The 13,266-nt window shown below is 42.5% G+C and overlaps 1 protein-coding gene across 1 annotated transcript in view; it reads left to right on the forward strand.

Moving 5' to 3' along the window:
* svild (supervillin d) overlaps positions 1–7,923 on the forward strand; it is a 36,060-nt gene extending 28,137 nt beyond the window's left edge. Inside the window, exons 12-30 of the mRNA XM_031843113.1 lie at positions 166–252; positions 585–768; positions 878–1,050; positions 1,620–1,781; positions 2,061–2,197; positions 2,332–2,479; positions 2,604–2,749; positions 2,926–3,101; positions 3,300–3,435; positions 3,655–3,955; positions 4,267–4,421; positions 4,623–4,725; positions 4,861–5,068; positions 5,157–5,290; positions 5,467–5,622; positions 5,800–5,943; positions 6,145–6,254; positions 6,835–6,990; positions 7,104–7,923. Of these exons, the coding sequence (XP_031698973.1) occupies positions 166–252; positions 585–768; positions 878–1,050; positions 1,620–1,781; positions 2,061–2,197; positions 2,332–2,479; positions 2,604–2,749; positions 2,926–3,101; positions 3,300–3,435; positions 3,655–3,955; positions 4,267–4,421; positions 4,623–4,725; positions 4,861–5,068; positions 5,157–5,290; positions 5,467–5,622; positions 5,800–5,943; positions 6,145–6,254; positions 6,835–6,990; positions 7,104–7,190 (2,903 nt within the window). The 3' untranslated portion in view covers positions 7,191–7,923. The remainder of the gene's footprint in view (positions 1–165; positions 253–584; positions 769–877; positions 1,051–1,619; positions 1,782–2,060; positions 2,198–2,331; positions 2,480–2,603; positions 2,750–2,925; positions 3,102–3,299; positions 3,436–3,654; positions 3,956–4,266; positions 4,422–4,622; positions 4,726–4,860; positions 5,069–5,156; positions 5,291–5,466; positions 5,623–5,799; positions 5,944–6,144; positions 6,255–6,834; positions 6,991–7,103) is intronic.
* Positions 7,924–13,266: the final 5,343 nt, after the last annotated feature.

Raw genomic sequence — 13,266 nt, forward strand, 5'->3', positions numbered from 1 at the left:
CATAACATGCTGCTTAGTCCAGATGACAGATTTCAATTTAATCTTTCTGGTCATTTTAAAAGCATTTGATACCTTTTTTTAAAACAATATTAATGCCAATGCTTTGTATTGTAGCACTGAGTGTTCTTAGCTATGAGTAATCCTGTGTTTGTTATTGCTGGACAGAAATCTCCAGTAGAACTGATGTCAAAGTGGAAGGAGATAAAAGGCTTGACAAGCTCGAGTCGTTCCTCGACAAGCTCCACAGTAAAGGTACCGTACCCTCGCATGTTGTTGTTTTCCACACAAGATAATATGTATTAGTTATTAAGGAGGATCTAGTATATATATATATATATCTATATATATATATATAGATATATATATATATGTATGTCTACAAATTTTTTAATCCACATTCGTTAAATTTCAATCTTAACTCTCTTTTACTGACACATAGACATAGTGTATATTGAACATTATGGACATGACACACACATGAGCCCGTAAGCTCACAGGACAGGATATCCAAAACATTTGGCTCATATCTGACTCACCTTTTCCTCTTCAATCCTTCCTACTTCCTGCCATGGCGGGTCGGTCAGGCGTGAGCAAAAGCAGGACTTCCACCGTCGAGGTGACGGCAGAGACGGAGAAAGAAGTGATGACCCTGGATGACGAGGAGACGTTCGGCAACTTCTACAAAACTGTGTCCCCGTCGAGACTCCACGACTCCGGTGTGGTTTTGACGGAGGAGGATCTCAGCCAGATTCAGGACAATTCACCAAAGTTAGTTTCTATAAATCATAACAATAATGAACGGCATTCATTATTCTCGAGAGTCATTGTTTGCTTTGATGGAAAATGACCACTGTGTTGTGTACATGTACGTCTTTAGACTCACCTCAGCTGTAACCGAGCACAAGCGAGCAGTACGACCAAACAGAAGGAACCAGGGCTCCAGGAACCCTCTGCGGGCTCTGGCTGCCCGCAACGACATCCGCCAGGTCTATACTGAGCAGAGGCTTAACGTGGCCTCATTGGAGACCAAGAGGATCCAAGTGGAGAGGAGTAAGACTGCTCATACTGACTCTGGCACTATGAATGTTCTCTCCATAGCAAGGCTTAAGACTCTTACTTTCATGCGTCACCAAAGGTTTAATCCATAACCATGTGTAGCGACTATACCAAGGTTTGTTGTGTTGTTCCTGATAAACCTACCACGTTCCACTGGCTTTTCGTGGTTTCTGAAGGTTGCACTGAGCTCTGCTGGTTCTGAAACTTCAACAACAACATAAAAACAACAGCAAAAGTATGAGATTGTTTTCAGTTTAGTCTGCTACTTATTTCCTATATTTAGTTCCTCTCCATCGATACTTTTCACAGACTAGTCTGGCCTCAGTGACCTTTTCACAGGTTACCTGAAAATTAAGAGGAAGCAGTCTAAGCACTGCTCGCATGAAAGAAGAAATAAGAAAACAAGTTCTATCGCTTAAGATCTCTGCTTTACATCTGGTCTCTATTTGTTATAATTAGCAAGATGGCAGATTAGATTAAAGAATAGTAATGATCAGTGTCTCAATTCCACTGTGTTCCTTTCTTAATGTCCCCGGTCCCTCTTCTTTTTCTCTCCCTCAAAGTGGCAAAACACTCCAAAAGCAACCTGGCTGATGTGGCCTTAGCGGGCCTCGCAAGCAAGGAGAACTTCCGCAAGGTGAACCTGCGCAGCGTGAAGTCCACCGATGTTGTGACTAACAACAGCACACTGCCTTTCAACAAGCTCATGCTCATTCGCATTAAAGGTCAGCAACACATGCAAATCAACTGTGTGTGTTTGTTTTCTATCTATACTTGTTGAATGGAGGTATGGTGTATGCTCTATCACCCATAACCAAAGCAAAGACTTAAAAGTGCTGTTAAAGGGAAACACTCAGGTGTGCTTCCTGTGCTATTCCTTAAGAATGTAAAGTTAATAAACCTCAAATAAATGACAGTCAATTACATATCTATGTCGGTGATTAATGCTTCAGATTAAGGCTGCTGGAGTCTGGAGGTATAAGCTGCTTTGTCATTGTCTCTAGGTCGGAGGCACATCCAGGTGCGCCTGGTGGAGCCAACAGCCCACTCTTTAAACAGCGGCGACTGCTTCCTGCTCATAACACCGAAGCACTGCTATATGTGGAGCGGAGAGTTTGCCAACGTGATTGAGAAAGCTAAGGTAGAGAACCTCGCGTACGGGATCCACAACCAGTTGTTGGATTTGAATGTTTAGACAGGGGGACGACGCAGAACGTCAAATTCTCCACTTGAATACAGATGTTGACATGTGCGATGTGCTTTTTGTGTGGCCAGGCGTCGGAGATGGCAGCGTTTGTTCAGGCAAAGAGGGACCTCGGGTGTAAGGCGTCCCAGGTGACGGTGCTGGAGGAGGGCATCAACACCGACACCAGATGGGCCAAAGAGTTCTGGAGCCTGCTGGGCGGACAAACCCAATACAGAGGTTCATACTCGTTAATGATATCTGTCTCTCCAACACCATTACAAGCAGTTTGTATTTAACTCAGGCACAAACAGCCCTTGTCTCATAACCTTGTCTTTTTGTGCTGTGTGTGTGTGTGTTTTAGGGGCAGGGGAGCCAGAGGAGGACGAGCTGTATGAGAATGGGGTGTTGGACTCTAACGGGGTGTACAGACTCCAGGGAGAGAAACTGGTGCCTCACGAAGAAGCCTGGGCTTCCATTCCAAGTGTCACCTTGCTCGACTCTAAAGAGGTAACACCCCTACTCCCAAGTCTGGGACCTGCTTAGAAAGTGTGAAAAGAGATGGTAGAAATATTCATAAAGCACCCGTGATAGTCCTGACAGACATTTGAATACACATTGTATCTGTTTTTTAACTGCGATCCATCTCTCTCTCTCCCCCCACTGCTGCCAACGCCCCACACCAGGTCTTAGTGTTTGATTTTGGCAGCGAAGTGTACGTGTGGCATGGGAAAGACGTGCCCCTGGGTGACAGAAAAGTTGCTGTGAAACTGGGCAAACAGCTTTACAGCGGCAGCTATGACTACAGCACCTACAGAGTCAACCCTTTAGATGCCTCCTTCACAGATTCGGATGTGCCTCAGTGAGTATCACATGTTGATCCCTTTTAATAGCTTTTAACATAACTGTATTATCTGTATCTATCTATCTAGCTTTGTACTTAATAAATGCAGTTTTATCTGATACAAAGTGAGCGTTATTGGTTGTGTTGTTGTAGCCCCTAGTGGTTTTATCTTGCCAGTACAGCTGCTGAGAGGAGACGTTTTTGTGTGATTTCCAGGCAGGGGGAGGGTCGTCCGAGCTGGACTCTGTTTGGCCGGTTGTCGGAGCACAATGAGACGTCCCTGTTCAGAGAGAAGTTCCTGGACTGGGCCGAGAGGAAGAAGGAGGAGGCAGCTCAAGCAGATGAAGTCAAGGTAGAAGAGATTAGGCTACGGGTGTTTGGATTTTTAATTTAGCAGTGACTCTGCCTTCATGTAATGTGTGAATCAGTGTTTTTTTTCTCGTTGCCTGTTAAATCTGCAGATATCTGACAATTTGTTTTTGAGGAATTAAGAAGTAGCTGTTAAATTCATGAATATCCCGACTAATGCAACACATTTGAAACTAACTGAGAATGTTCTTTGTCTGCTCAGAGCCCCGTCCACTGCATTGAACGGCCCTCCTTTGACTTGGAGCTGCAGCCATGTGACGCCAAGGCCCTGCTGGACAACGAGCCGGGGCCGGTGAAGACGGTTCTGGAGGGGGTGAACGTCCAGCGGGGCCATGGCCTGGTGAGGGCCGATGACGGACGACAGGCAGAGTTGGCTACAGTCGCTGTAGACGCCTGGCACATCAAAGAGCACGGAGAGGAGGAACTGCCAAAAGAGAGCCTGGGCCAACTGCACGAGGCCGATGCCTACATCATCCGCTGGAAGTACTCCATCACCACAATCGGTGAGTCGTGCGTTTGGCACAGAGGTAGCCTAAAGAACAAACAGCGGACGTGTTAAATAGGAGGTTTTAATATGGCGACAATGTAGTAAGACCGGGGGGAAGATTAATGGCATCGATCTGCCTGACTTCGCTTTTTAATCATGATGGAGTGCAACTGAAGAATGGCATTTGTGCTTAGAGGGAAGAAGCACAGTTAAGTGTGGTTAACAAGGTGTAGAAAGAAGAAATTCTTAAGTTTTACATTTTAGTCCAAAATGGAAGCAGAAATCCTGATTTTACCCGCTGGGTTTGCTCATGTTTTGTTCTGTCAGTGGGCAAGCGGCAGAAACCCGGGGAGCTGAGTGCCGGTGCTCCAGGTAGAGAGAGGACCGCTTGTTTTTTCTGGCAAGGCAGTCACTCCAGCATCAGCGAGAAAGGAACATCTGCTCTGATGACAGTGGAGCTGGGCAGCCACAGGGGGTCACAAGTGGGTATCAGTCCGTCACAGCCACACACAATCAATAAAATGTCATTTTTAAAGGTAAAGTTTCCTGATTAGGACTCATAGTTAGTTTGTGTTTCTTCCATTCATCTGTTAACTTGATATGAACAGATGAATGGCTGTGTTCAAGTAGGATTTAATGAAAGTGTGTCTGTGTTCATCCGTTGTATCTGATTGGCTCTCCAGGTGTTGGTGACTGAGGGAAAAGAGCCTCCGTGCTTCCTGCAGCTCTTCCAGGGAGGTTTGATCATCCACAAGGGCAGTAGAGAAGATTATGCCCAAAACACAGGTACAAAACACCAAAAACATTGTTTATTGTTTTCAGTGATGTGCTGTATTACTGCGGATTCATGTAGAGACTTCGGCTCATTTTATAAAATACTGTATCGAACAGTTGAACAAAAATTCTGATTCACTTCTCCAGTTGGCTGGCGGTTGTTCTGTGTCCGGGGTGAGGCAGAGGTGGAGGCCTCACTGGTGGAGGTAGATCGCCAGCATGCCAGTCTGCGCTCTCGTGCCAGCCTGGTGCTTCTCAATGCTCAGAAAGGCCTTCTCTTCTTGTGGCACGGCTGTAAAGCACATGCGAGTGCCAGGCAGGTGGCCAAAAGAGCCGCAGACAAACTAACCCAGAGGTAAGGAAAGGGCAGATGGACAAATAGATGACCTGTGGATGGACATAACGTGGTCGACCGACGGTGTTTCTGTGTTTGGGTCTTCAAGGTGTTCCTCGGAGTTGAGTTTGAGCAGCACAAGCGGCGTGAAAGTTGAGGAGGTGGAGGAAGGATCTGAACCTGCGGAGTTCAAGAAGGCTCTGGGCCCGCAGGACAAGAAGGCCTACGACTGTATGCTGCAAGGTGCATCCTCACATTCACACACTTAAAACCAATTCCTAGTTATCAGCAATAAATAGAGAGAAAAATATGTATCGCTAATGTGTGACCAGATGTGTGTGTGTGTGTGTGCGTGTGTGTGCGTGTGTGTGTGTGTGTGTGTGTGTGTGTGTGTGTGTGTGTGTGTGTGTTGTCTCCAGATCCAGGGAAGTACAACTTCACACCGCGGCTGTTCCGGCTGAGCGCCAGCTCCGGGTTGTTCGAGGGGGAGGAGCGGCTGTATCCAGCCAGGGTGACGGAGGGAGTCATGGCCATGCCCTTCCTGCAGGAGAACCTCTACTCCGCACACCAGCCAGGTACCACACACACCTGTAGACATGTCAGGTGCTGGTGTGTTTAAAAGACTCTTTCACAGGCTGCTCTGTCGGTGGATATGTTTTATTGTTGCTGTCTGCCTAACATTACCTGGACTACATTACCTCTCGGTGCTACTGGATGTACACGTAAGTGCTCTGCTGTCTTTGCTTCTCCAGCCCTGTTCCTGCTGGATAACCGTATGGAGGTGTACCTGTGGCAGGGCTGGCAGCCCGAAGACACGCAGTGCACCGGCTCTGCAAAGATGCGCTGGAACAACGAGAGGAAGTGTGCCATGGAGACTGTGCTGCAGTACTGCAAAGGTCAGAGTTCAGACGACCACTGGAGACAAATAGTCTGCGTATACAATAACTGATCCGGACATTTTTAGGAGCCAAACACTTCCCCAAATAGTCTTTAAAGAAATACTGCTATTACTCGTCCCGATAGAGTGGATATCTGAATTTGGAACTGAACTCAAACGCATGTTTTTCATATCTTCTTCACTGTGGTGTGATTTATAGAGAAGAACCCTCGGCGCCCCCCTCTGGCGTATCTGGTCCTAGCAGGCTGTGAACCTCTCACCTTCACCAACATCTTCCCATACTGGGAGAAGGACACCAGTATCACAAAGGTGGGAGACTTCTTTTTTTTTTTTTTTTTTTTTTTTTTTTTTTGTTATTGTGATGTCTCAGTTGGGGTTAAGAGAGCTGTCCCAGTATATCACAACTAAGACAGGAGACTGCTGTTCTCCATGTACAGTATGTTGACACTAGAAGGAATCCAAATCATCTCATTCAACCAGATCTGTTCAGATAAGGTGTCATGCCCCAGACATGTCTATTTAAAGCTGGCATGCAGAATTATGTTCAGTGTAAAGTAAGTGAAGAAAATAAAAAGTGCAGAGTATAAATTCTACAGACAGAAGTGAAACGGAGAACAATAGAGAGTTTAAATGCCTAATTCATTGTCTCTGTAGCAAGCGGAGCATAACTTCACCATCTTGGATTGAAACCAGTGTCATTTCAGCCTCAGTAAACTCCAGAGCGCCGCATTATTTCCTGCAGGAATGATCCATTTACCCATATTTTAATATAATTTAAAATCTGTTATGATTCATGTATAATTCAGTCCTACACAAATAGAGCCGTGGAGACTGCAAAAGTTCTGTTTTGCATTTGTTTTTACGTGCTGTGAATGACACGTGTACGCAGGCGGAAAGCTCCAAGAACAAGGTGATGTTAGTAAAGGAGGCGCTATCTCAGCTCAGTAAGCTGCAGTACTCCATCGAGGAGCTGACCAGGAAACCGCTACCAGAGGGAGTGGACCCTCTACGGCTGGAGGTCTACCTGTCTGACCAGGACTTCAAGGTAGGGAACTTGGCTGCAGTCACATTGTCATACAGCAAATATACATGTACACACAGTCCAAAATTGATCAACATTTTTTTTTTTTTTTCTCCTCTTACTTTCATGTTTTTCAGACACTTCTTGAGATGAGTCGAGTTGAGTTCAACGCTCTGCCAAACTGGAAGCAAAATAATCTAAAGAAAAGCAAAGGTCTGTTTTAAAACACCGCTTTTTGTACACAAATCTTGTTTTTTTTATGTTTTCAGCAGCTTTTTTAACATTTGAGAGAAAATCATGTCCTCATTTTGTAATGTATAAGAACAGCAAATATACAATTTTGTTGAAATATTGCTCTATTTTGAATAACTTCCATTTGTTTTATGTTTCCCTGTATCACTGAAATATTTTAGCCAATCATTATGTGCAATTGTTAATCTTTCTGATGGCAAGATGTTTTCCTTGTATGGTAAAAAATAGTTACTGTCACATTATAAATATGTAATATACTTAAAATGAATGTGTTTTTATGTCTGACACCAGACTGTGTCAATTTTCATGTGAGATTGTGTTTGTATGAGAATTGCCTGTGGTATTAAAACTGAGGGAGTTATTCATTGATTTTTATATTTCATGGAAAAATGTGATTAAATCCTTTCAGCAAAAATATTGACAAAGTAAAGAAGCAAAACAAGTCAAAGTTCAGAGAACAATCCCTATAATTTGTGGACATTTGAAAGAAACGCGGTGGTCTTAAACCAAGATTGTACTTGATTGTACTACGTCTGACTTGTATAGTTATAACAGAAAATATATATTCAGCTTTTATTCTAACTGTAGATGTATTTGTATGTGGGTGTGGAAAAGTAAACTCTGAAATCCCAGAGAAAACTGAAACATGAAAAGTTAACTGTGACTTTGCAACCATCACATTGATGAGACTGACTGTTGTCAGCATCATTGAAACTGGCCCATACATTTTTTTTTTTCTCAAGTTTGGTACTGAATACTTCCTGGTTCTCACGAATAACTACGTGTGTGTGCCAGTGATGGCAGCCCTCTGATCAACTGGACCAAATCAAGTCTTTTTGTCTTGTTGTACATGTTTTTGTGTATCTGTGTGTGTGCGCAAGAGTGTGTAAATGTACATCTTTAAAAGTATTAAGTGTGTGTGGGTATGTAAGAGAGAGTAACTGTAGAGTATGAACTGCCTTTATAGCTGGAGCTGACACCACAAGTGCGTACTGCAAATGTGATGCAATGGTATGTTATGCATAAACAATGCTGTTGATATGACTGCCTGTGATGTCTGAATTAGGAAATTCTCTGCATGATGTTCACAAAAAAATATTTTGCTTAACAATCGTGTTTTAATTTGTTGCAACATGCATCTTTTTTTTTTTTTGTGATACATAAAATCGGCGTTGTGTGTGGAGACAGCTTCCAGGCCAGCTTGTATTTCATGGCACATAACGGTCGACATTGGTGGTAGGGAAATGAGATATTAATGCTCAAGAGTCCCTTTTAAATAAAGTATTTTAAAAAAACACGTTTGGTTCTGATCGTCTTTTTTAACAGCATGTTGGCCTTTCTTAGTAGTAACAACTGTGTTAGTAATAGAATGCTTTCTGCATGAACGATTGATTGGGATCAATATTATAACAGCCGCTAGAAGTTGTTGCAGTAGACATACAACATGATACTTCTTTGGTATGACTAGAAATGTACATTTATTTCGTTGTGTTTTTTTCTGTTGTACTCTTCCAGTGGGCCAGTAAAACATAACATTACAGAGGCACTACTTTTCTAAACTCCTTTCAAGGTTTTTTTTTTTTTAATGGCAGGCATGTACAGAAAAAGCACAGATGCTGAGTAACAATGGCTCCATGTCAGTTAGGGCTCTTGGGAAGCATTCTGATGATCAGTGAGCACAATACCAGAGCCCTGGAACTACTTTATCTGAACTGAACACAGCCAGTATTTATGTTATCAGTAACATCTGTGTCAGACAAGTCAAAATGTCCACTGTGAGAACGTTTCTGCGGATGTTGCATCTATAATTTTGTTTCTTTAGAAGCTTTGAAATCTTTATGTTAGAAACCCATTTCATTAAAAAAGACTCAAGCAGCCAAATCTGCCTGTATTGATTTAGTTAGCTCAGTAAGCTCCTTGTTACACATGATATTGTGCTCAGGAGTTTAGAAATACTAGGGTTTGACGCTACTATAGTGGCATTAATTAAAACCTGCAATACACTTTTCTTGGTCACTTTTGCTAGCAGCAGAAACATGCTGACAAAGTCGCTTGTTAGCTAACTTGTGTATTTACACACCCAGCAGATGCGGAGCAACATTAGCAGTCATTTGGAGGCATCATTTATGTCCACTTTATGAAATGTCAGTAATTAAGTCTCCTATTAGCTCAGCTCTCGGTTTCCAAAAAACAAAACCTTCGGTGAAAAGATGCTGAAAGTAAAAATTCGGGGAAGTAATGAATCCTTTGTTCAATTGTTGCCCCTAAAAAATCAATTGTCAAATTGATATAAAAATATGCATCAAACTCTGATTGTGCTGCTGTGTGTTTATGCGTATTTAACCACCAGGGGGCGTTGTCCGTCCAACCTCTACCTTCTGTGAAGCTCTCCCTTAATAAAACGTGTGCAGCCTTTTGGGGCCATACATAATCAATAAGTGATGAGTGGAACAGCAAACATAGAAAACAAACAAGAACTAATTGAGCTTCTTGAAATAGTTTTTGTAGGTCTCGAACAATTGTGTCAAAAACAGCCATGAATTTCCATCAGGTTCTTCATGACTCAAAGCTGTGATGCAGCACATCTGTGCATCACACACCCCGGGGTCACTGACATACTGTTAATACACAGAGAGAGATGTATATGAAGTGTGTATTATTAATAAAGGAAACACATATTCAAACATTAACAGGTCTCTTATACTGTAGATTCTCCTGTCACCTTAACGCAGACGAAAATGCAGCAGCAGAGTTATTTCCACGACAGATGGCAGGAGGCAGCCGCCGCTTCCTCGAACAGCGAATGGGCGGCTTGTTTGTTTATTTATTATCTGCCCTCTGTCCTGTGAGCATTAATCACCTGCATCGCTCTGCCTTCTGGCTCAGGTGCAACAGTGGCCCACAATGCAACTGACATGCAGGCAAACAATGACGCTGCCAATACAAGGCAGAATATTGAGTAATAAGCCTCTCTGGATATGAGATGATGGATGCGAACGGGCAGCCCTGGAAGGGAAGACTAGTTTAGGCTTTGATCAGGATTCTAAATTTTGACTGAGCCTGAATTCATGCTTAAGTCATATTTTATGAAGTAAACCCAATTAAAATTTTTAGTTTTCTGTTGTTTCTCGCCTTCTACCGAACTAATTCCCTGGTGACTAGGAGCGCTTCTTTGTGCTGATTTCAAAACGTTTAAGAAGACAAAAATAGATAATACCATTCGACATTAATATCAGTGTATGTTTTATTTTGTGTGTGTATTTACTTTTTATCCTTAAAGATGTGACGAGGTCATAATTGCTGAGTAGAGTACATCAACAAAAGAAAAGTACCTCATAAACACCACATCCAATTGAGATATTTTAGGGGAATTGATTAGCTCAGAGAGAGCCAATCAATTCTTCTTCTTCTTCTTCTTCTTCTTCTTCTTTATGAGCTTTCTTTCACTGCGAGATGTTTATTAGCCGGAGCAGCAGAGATTAAAATGACTTTGAGGAAGACAAGTGAGTCCTTTAGATTCTCAAAACTCACAAAGTAATAGCGCCTGGCTCGCTCGGAGAGGAAAATAAAAACTTGTTTTTATGTGAGAAATCCAAGGCCTTGAACAATTAATTGTAGGCTCTGAGTGAGGCAGCCAATATTGAGCCGAAACAGACCTGCAATAACCTTGGATGCCTGTGTGTTTGTGTGCACTGAATCGGTAGGAATAAAGGTGATAATGCTGCTAATCAAATGATGCTCTCTGGTGTTCCTCCCAGCAGCGCTCTGGAGTCCTGCTGCTGAGATGAACTCGCCCAACATTTCCCAGACTGCTTACGAGCTACAGCGCGATCACCTCTCGGAGCTTTTGCAATATGTGCAGTTGAGGATATATACTGATCCATCAGGTATTAATCACATCAGGGAACCCTAGTTTACCGTCTGATGGTTTATGAGAAGCCAGATATTGTTTTTCTTTTATTGCTTTTGACACCACTTAATTTGCCAATTCCTGTATCGAGGCTGGTGCTGTTTCTGATCATTGTCCCATGAACCATCTTCACAAAGTATTTTATCTTTGCATCATAAGTGTCACTTATAGTTCCCACATAATAGTTTTCTTTTGTGTGACAAAATAACCTCAACTCAAAGGTCCATGTACATGCTTACAACTGCAACTCATCTCCATAACCGTGTCCCAAATCTAATACTACGTGCTACTTCTACACAGTATGTACTACATAAATACTAATTGTCATAGTTCTAGCAATTAGTTTACTGACATTTCAACATACCTCGTAATTTTATGCTAACATGAAATGGCGCAAAGTTTTAATTTCAATCAAACTGCAACTTTTGAAAAATGTTTTTCCGAAGATTTAATAGTTTTTGTTTTCCATAAAACACGACCACCCGCAATTCATTTTCTCCTCCATTTCCTTAGTGTATTGCATTGTGGGAGAATAGTATGCATCAACAGCAGATACAGTATATTTATACTGTATATCTGACTCTTTTCTAACACACTACACACTCCAAACCTGCTTAACATAGGTACTGTATGTAATATGGATTTTGGAAATGGCACATCAGTGCTGGCTCAGGTGTCCTGTGGTCACATAATAACAAATATCTCTGACAAAGACTGTGAGAAGCGGTTGACAGCTCTGACAAAGCTAGTACGTGGACCTTTGAGTTGGGTTTATTTTTTTCACTCATGCTGTTTTCAACTCAGCACTCTTCCATGTGTATCTTCCAGCTGACTGAAAACTGACTGCAACTCATCCCCAAAGGAGATGGAGGATTTCCCAAAACGTTCAGGCCGTCCTTGTGAGGTGAGTGCAGACTAGTTCTTCAACATGACCGATATTCTTACAGATGTAGGTGCAGCTTTTAGTGTTAGGAGTTATTTCATTTATTCTTAAACGCAACAGGTGACAACTTCAAGAAGTCAGACAGTGACTGTGAGTCTGTGTGTGTGTGTGTGTGTGTGTGTGTGTGTGTGTGTGTGTGTGTGTGATCATGGTAAAATATGTCTGGAGACACCTACTGTAGCAGGAACTACCACAGAGGTGGTTTTGAGTTCTTGTGGACAGATTTTGTCGCCACGATAGCATATTAATCGTGCTAGAAGGAGTTACAAAACTTTACAGGTGTGTAGTTGAGATGGAAATGAAGGACGAGTTTGATGATGGGTGTGCTCCGCCTCTGAGCAGAAGTAAGGCAGTAGGAAGAGGGGAAGGAGCCATTGGCTGATTTGGGTGTGATCCCATCGCAAAGATGGTCTCTAGTTACAACTATAGTGGACAAATATGTAAATAGAAGTATTTTACAGCAGACATTTTGACTTGTCGCAGTAGGAAAAGCAACGCTGTCACTAATGACATTAACTATGGCTCATGGCAATACAATACAATACAATACAACACAATACCAGGACCTTGAAACCGAGGCAGCTAAATAGAATTCAGCCATCATTAATTGTATTATGTGCACCTGTGCTGTTCCTACTGTGACATGTCAAAATATCTTCTGTTAAAAAGGACAAATAATAAAAAAAAAACTTTCAAAGTGTTGTTTTTTGCCTTTATTAGAATCTTAAAGAGTCTTTTGTAAGGTGATGTTGTAGTGAGAAAATGAGATCAAACAAGCAAGCACTTGCATGGCACACATGTTTTGGATTAGGAAAGCGGCTCCCACTGAGCCCACTGCTGAAGTGACCATTTATATTGTCTGATGCGTAATGTCAGCGGGGTGTTTCCAGGCAGCAGATGGTGACAGTTTGTCCACTTAACGTCAGCGCAACACATTCGAACACACACATGCGCACTTACACACCCCGACCGCAATCAACAAACAAACAAACCAGAACTAACAAATTCATAACCTTCCCATCTGACACCACCCTCTGACAAAAGCAGGTACTGTACACCGCATGCATGCATAAACACACACACACACACATACACATCTCACAGTGACAAAAAGCCTGCCTGTATCGACCATGACATCAGTCCTGCTTCCTGCGGATGAGAGAGGAACTACGGATGACAGATTGATTGAAAGATC

Source organism: Anarrhichthys ocellatus, unplaced genomic scaffold, assembly GCF_004355925.1.
Source record: "Anarrhichthys ocellatus isolate YVR2014 unplaced genomic scaffold, GSC_Weel_1.0 scaffold4, whole genome shotgun sequence".
Taxonomy (NCBI): domain Eukaryota; kingdom Metazoa; phylum Chordata; class Actinopteri; order Perciformes; family Anarhichadidae; genus Anarrhichthys; species Anarrhichthys ocellatus.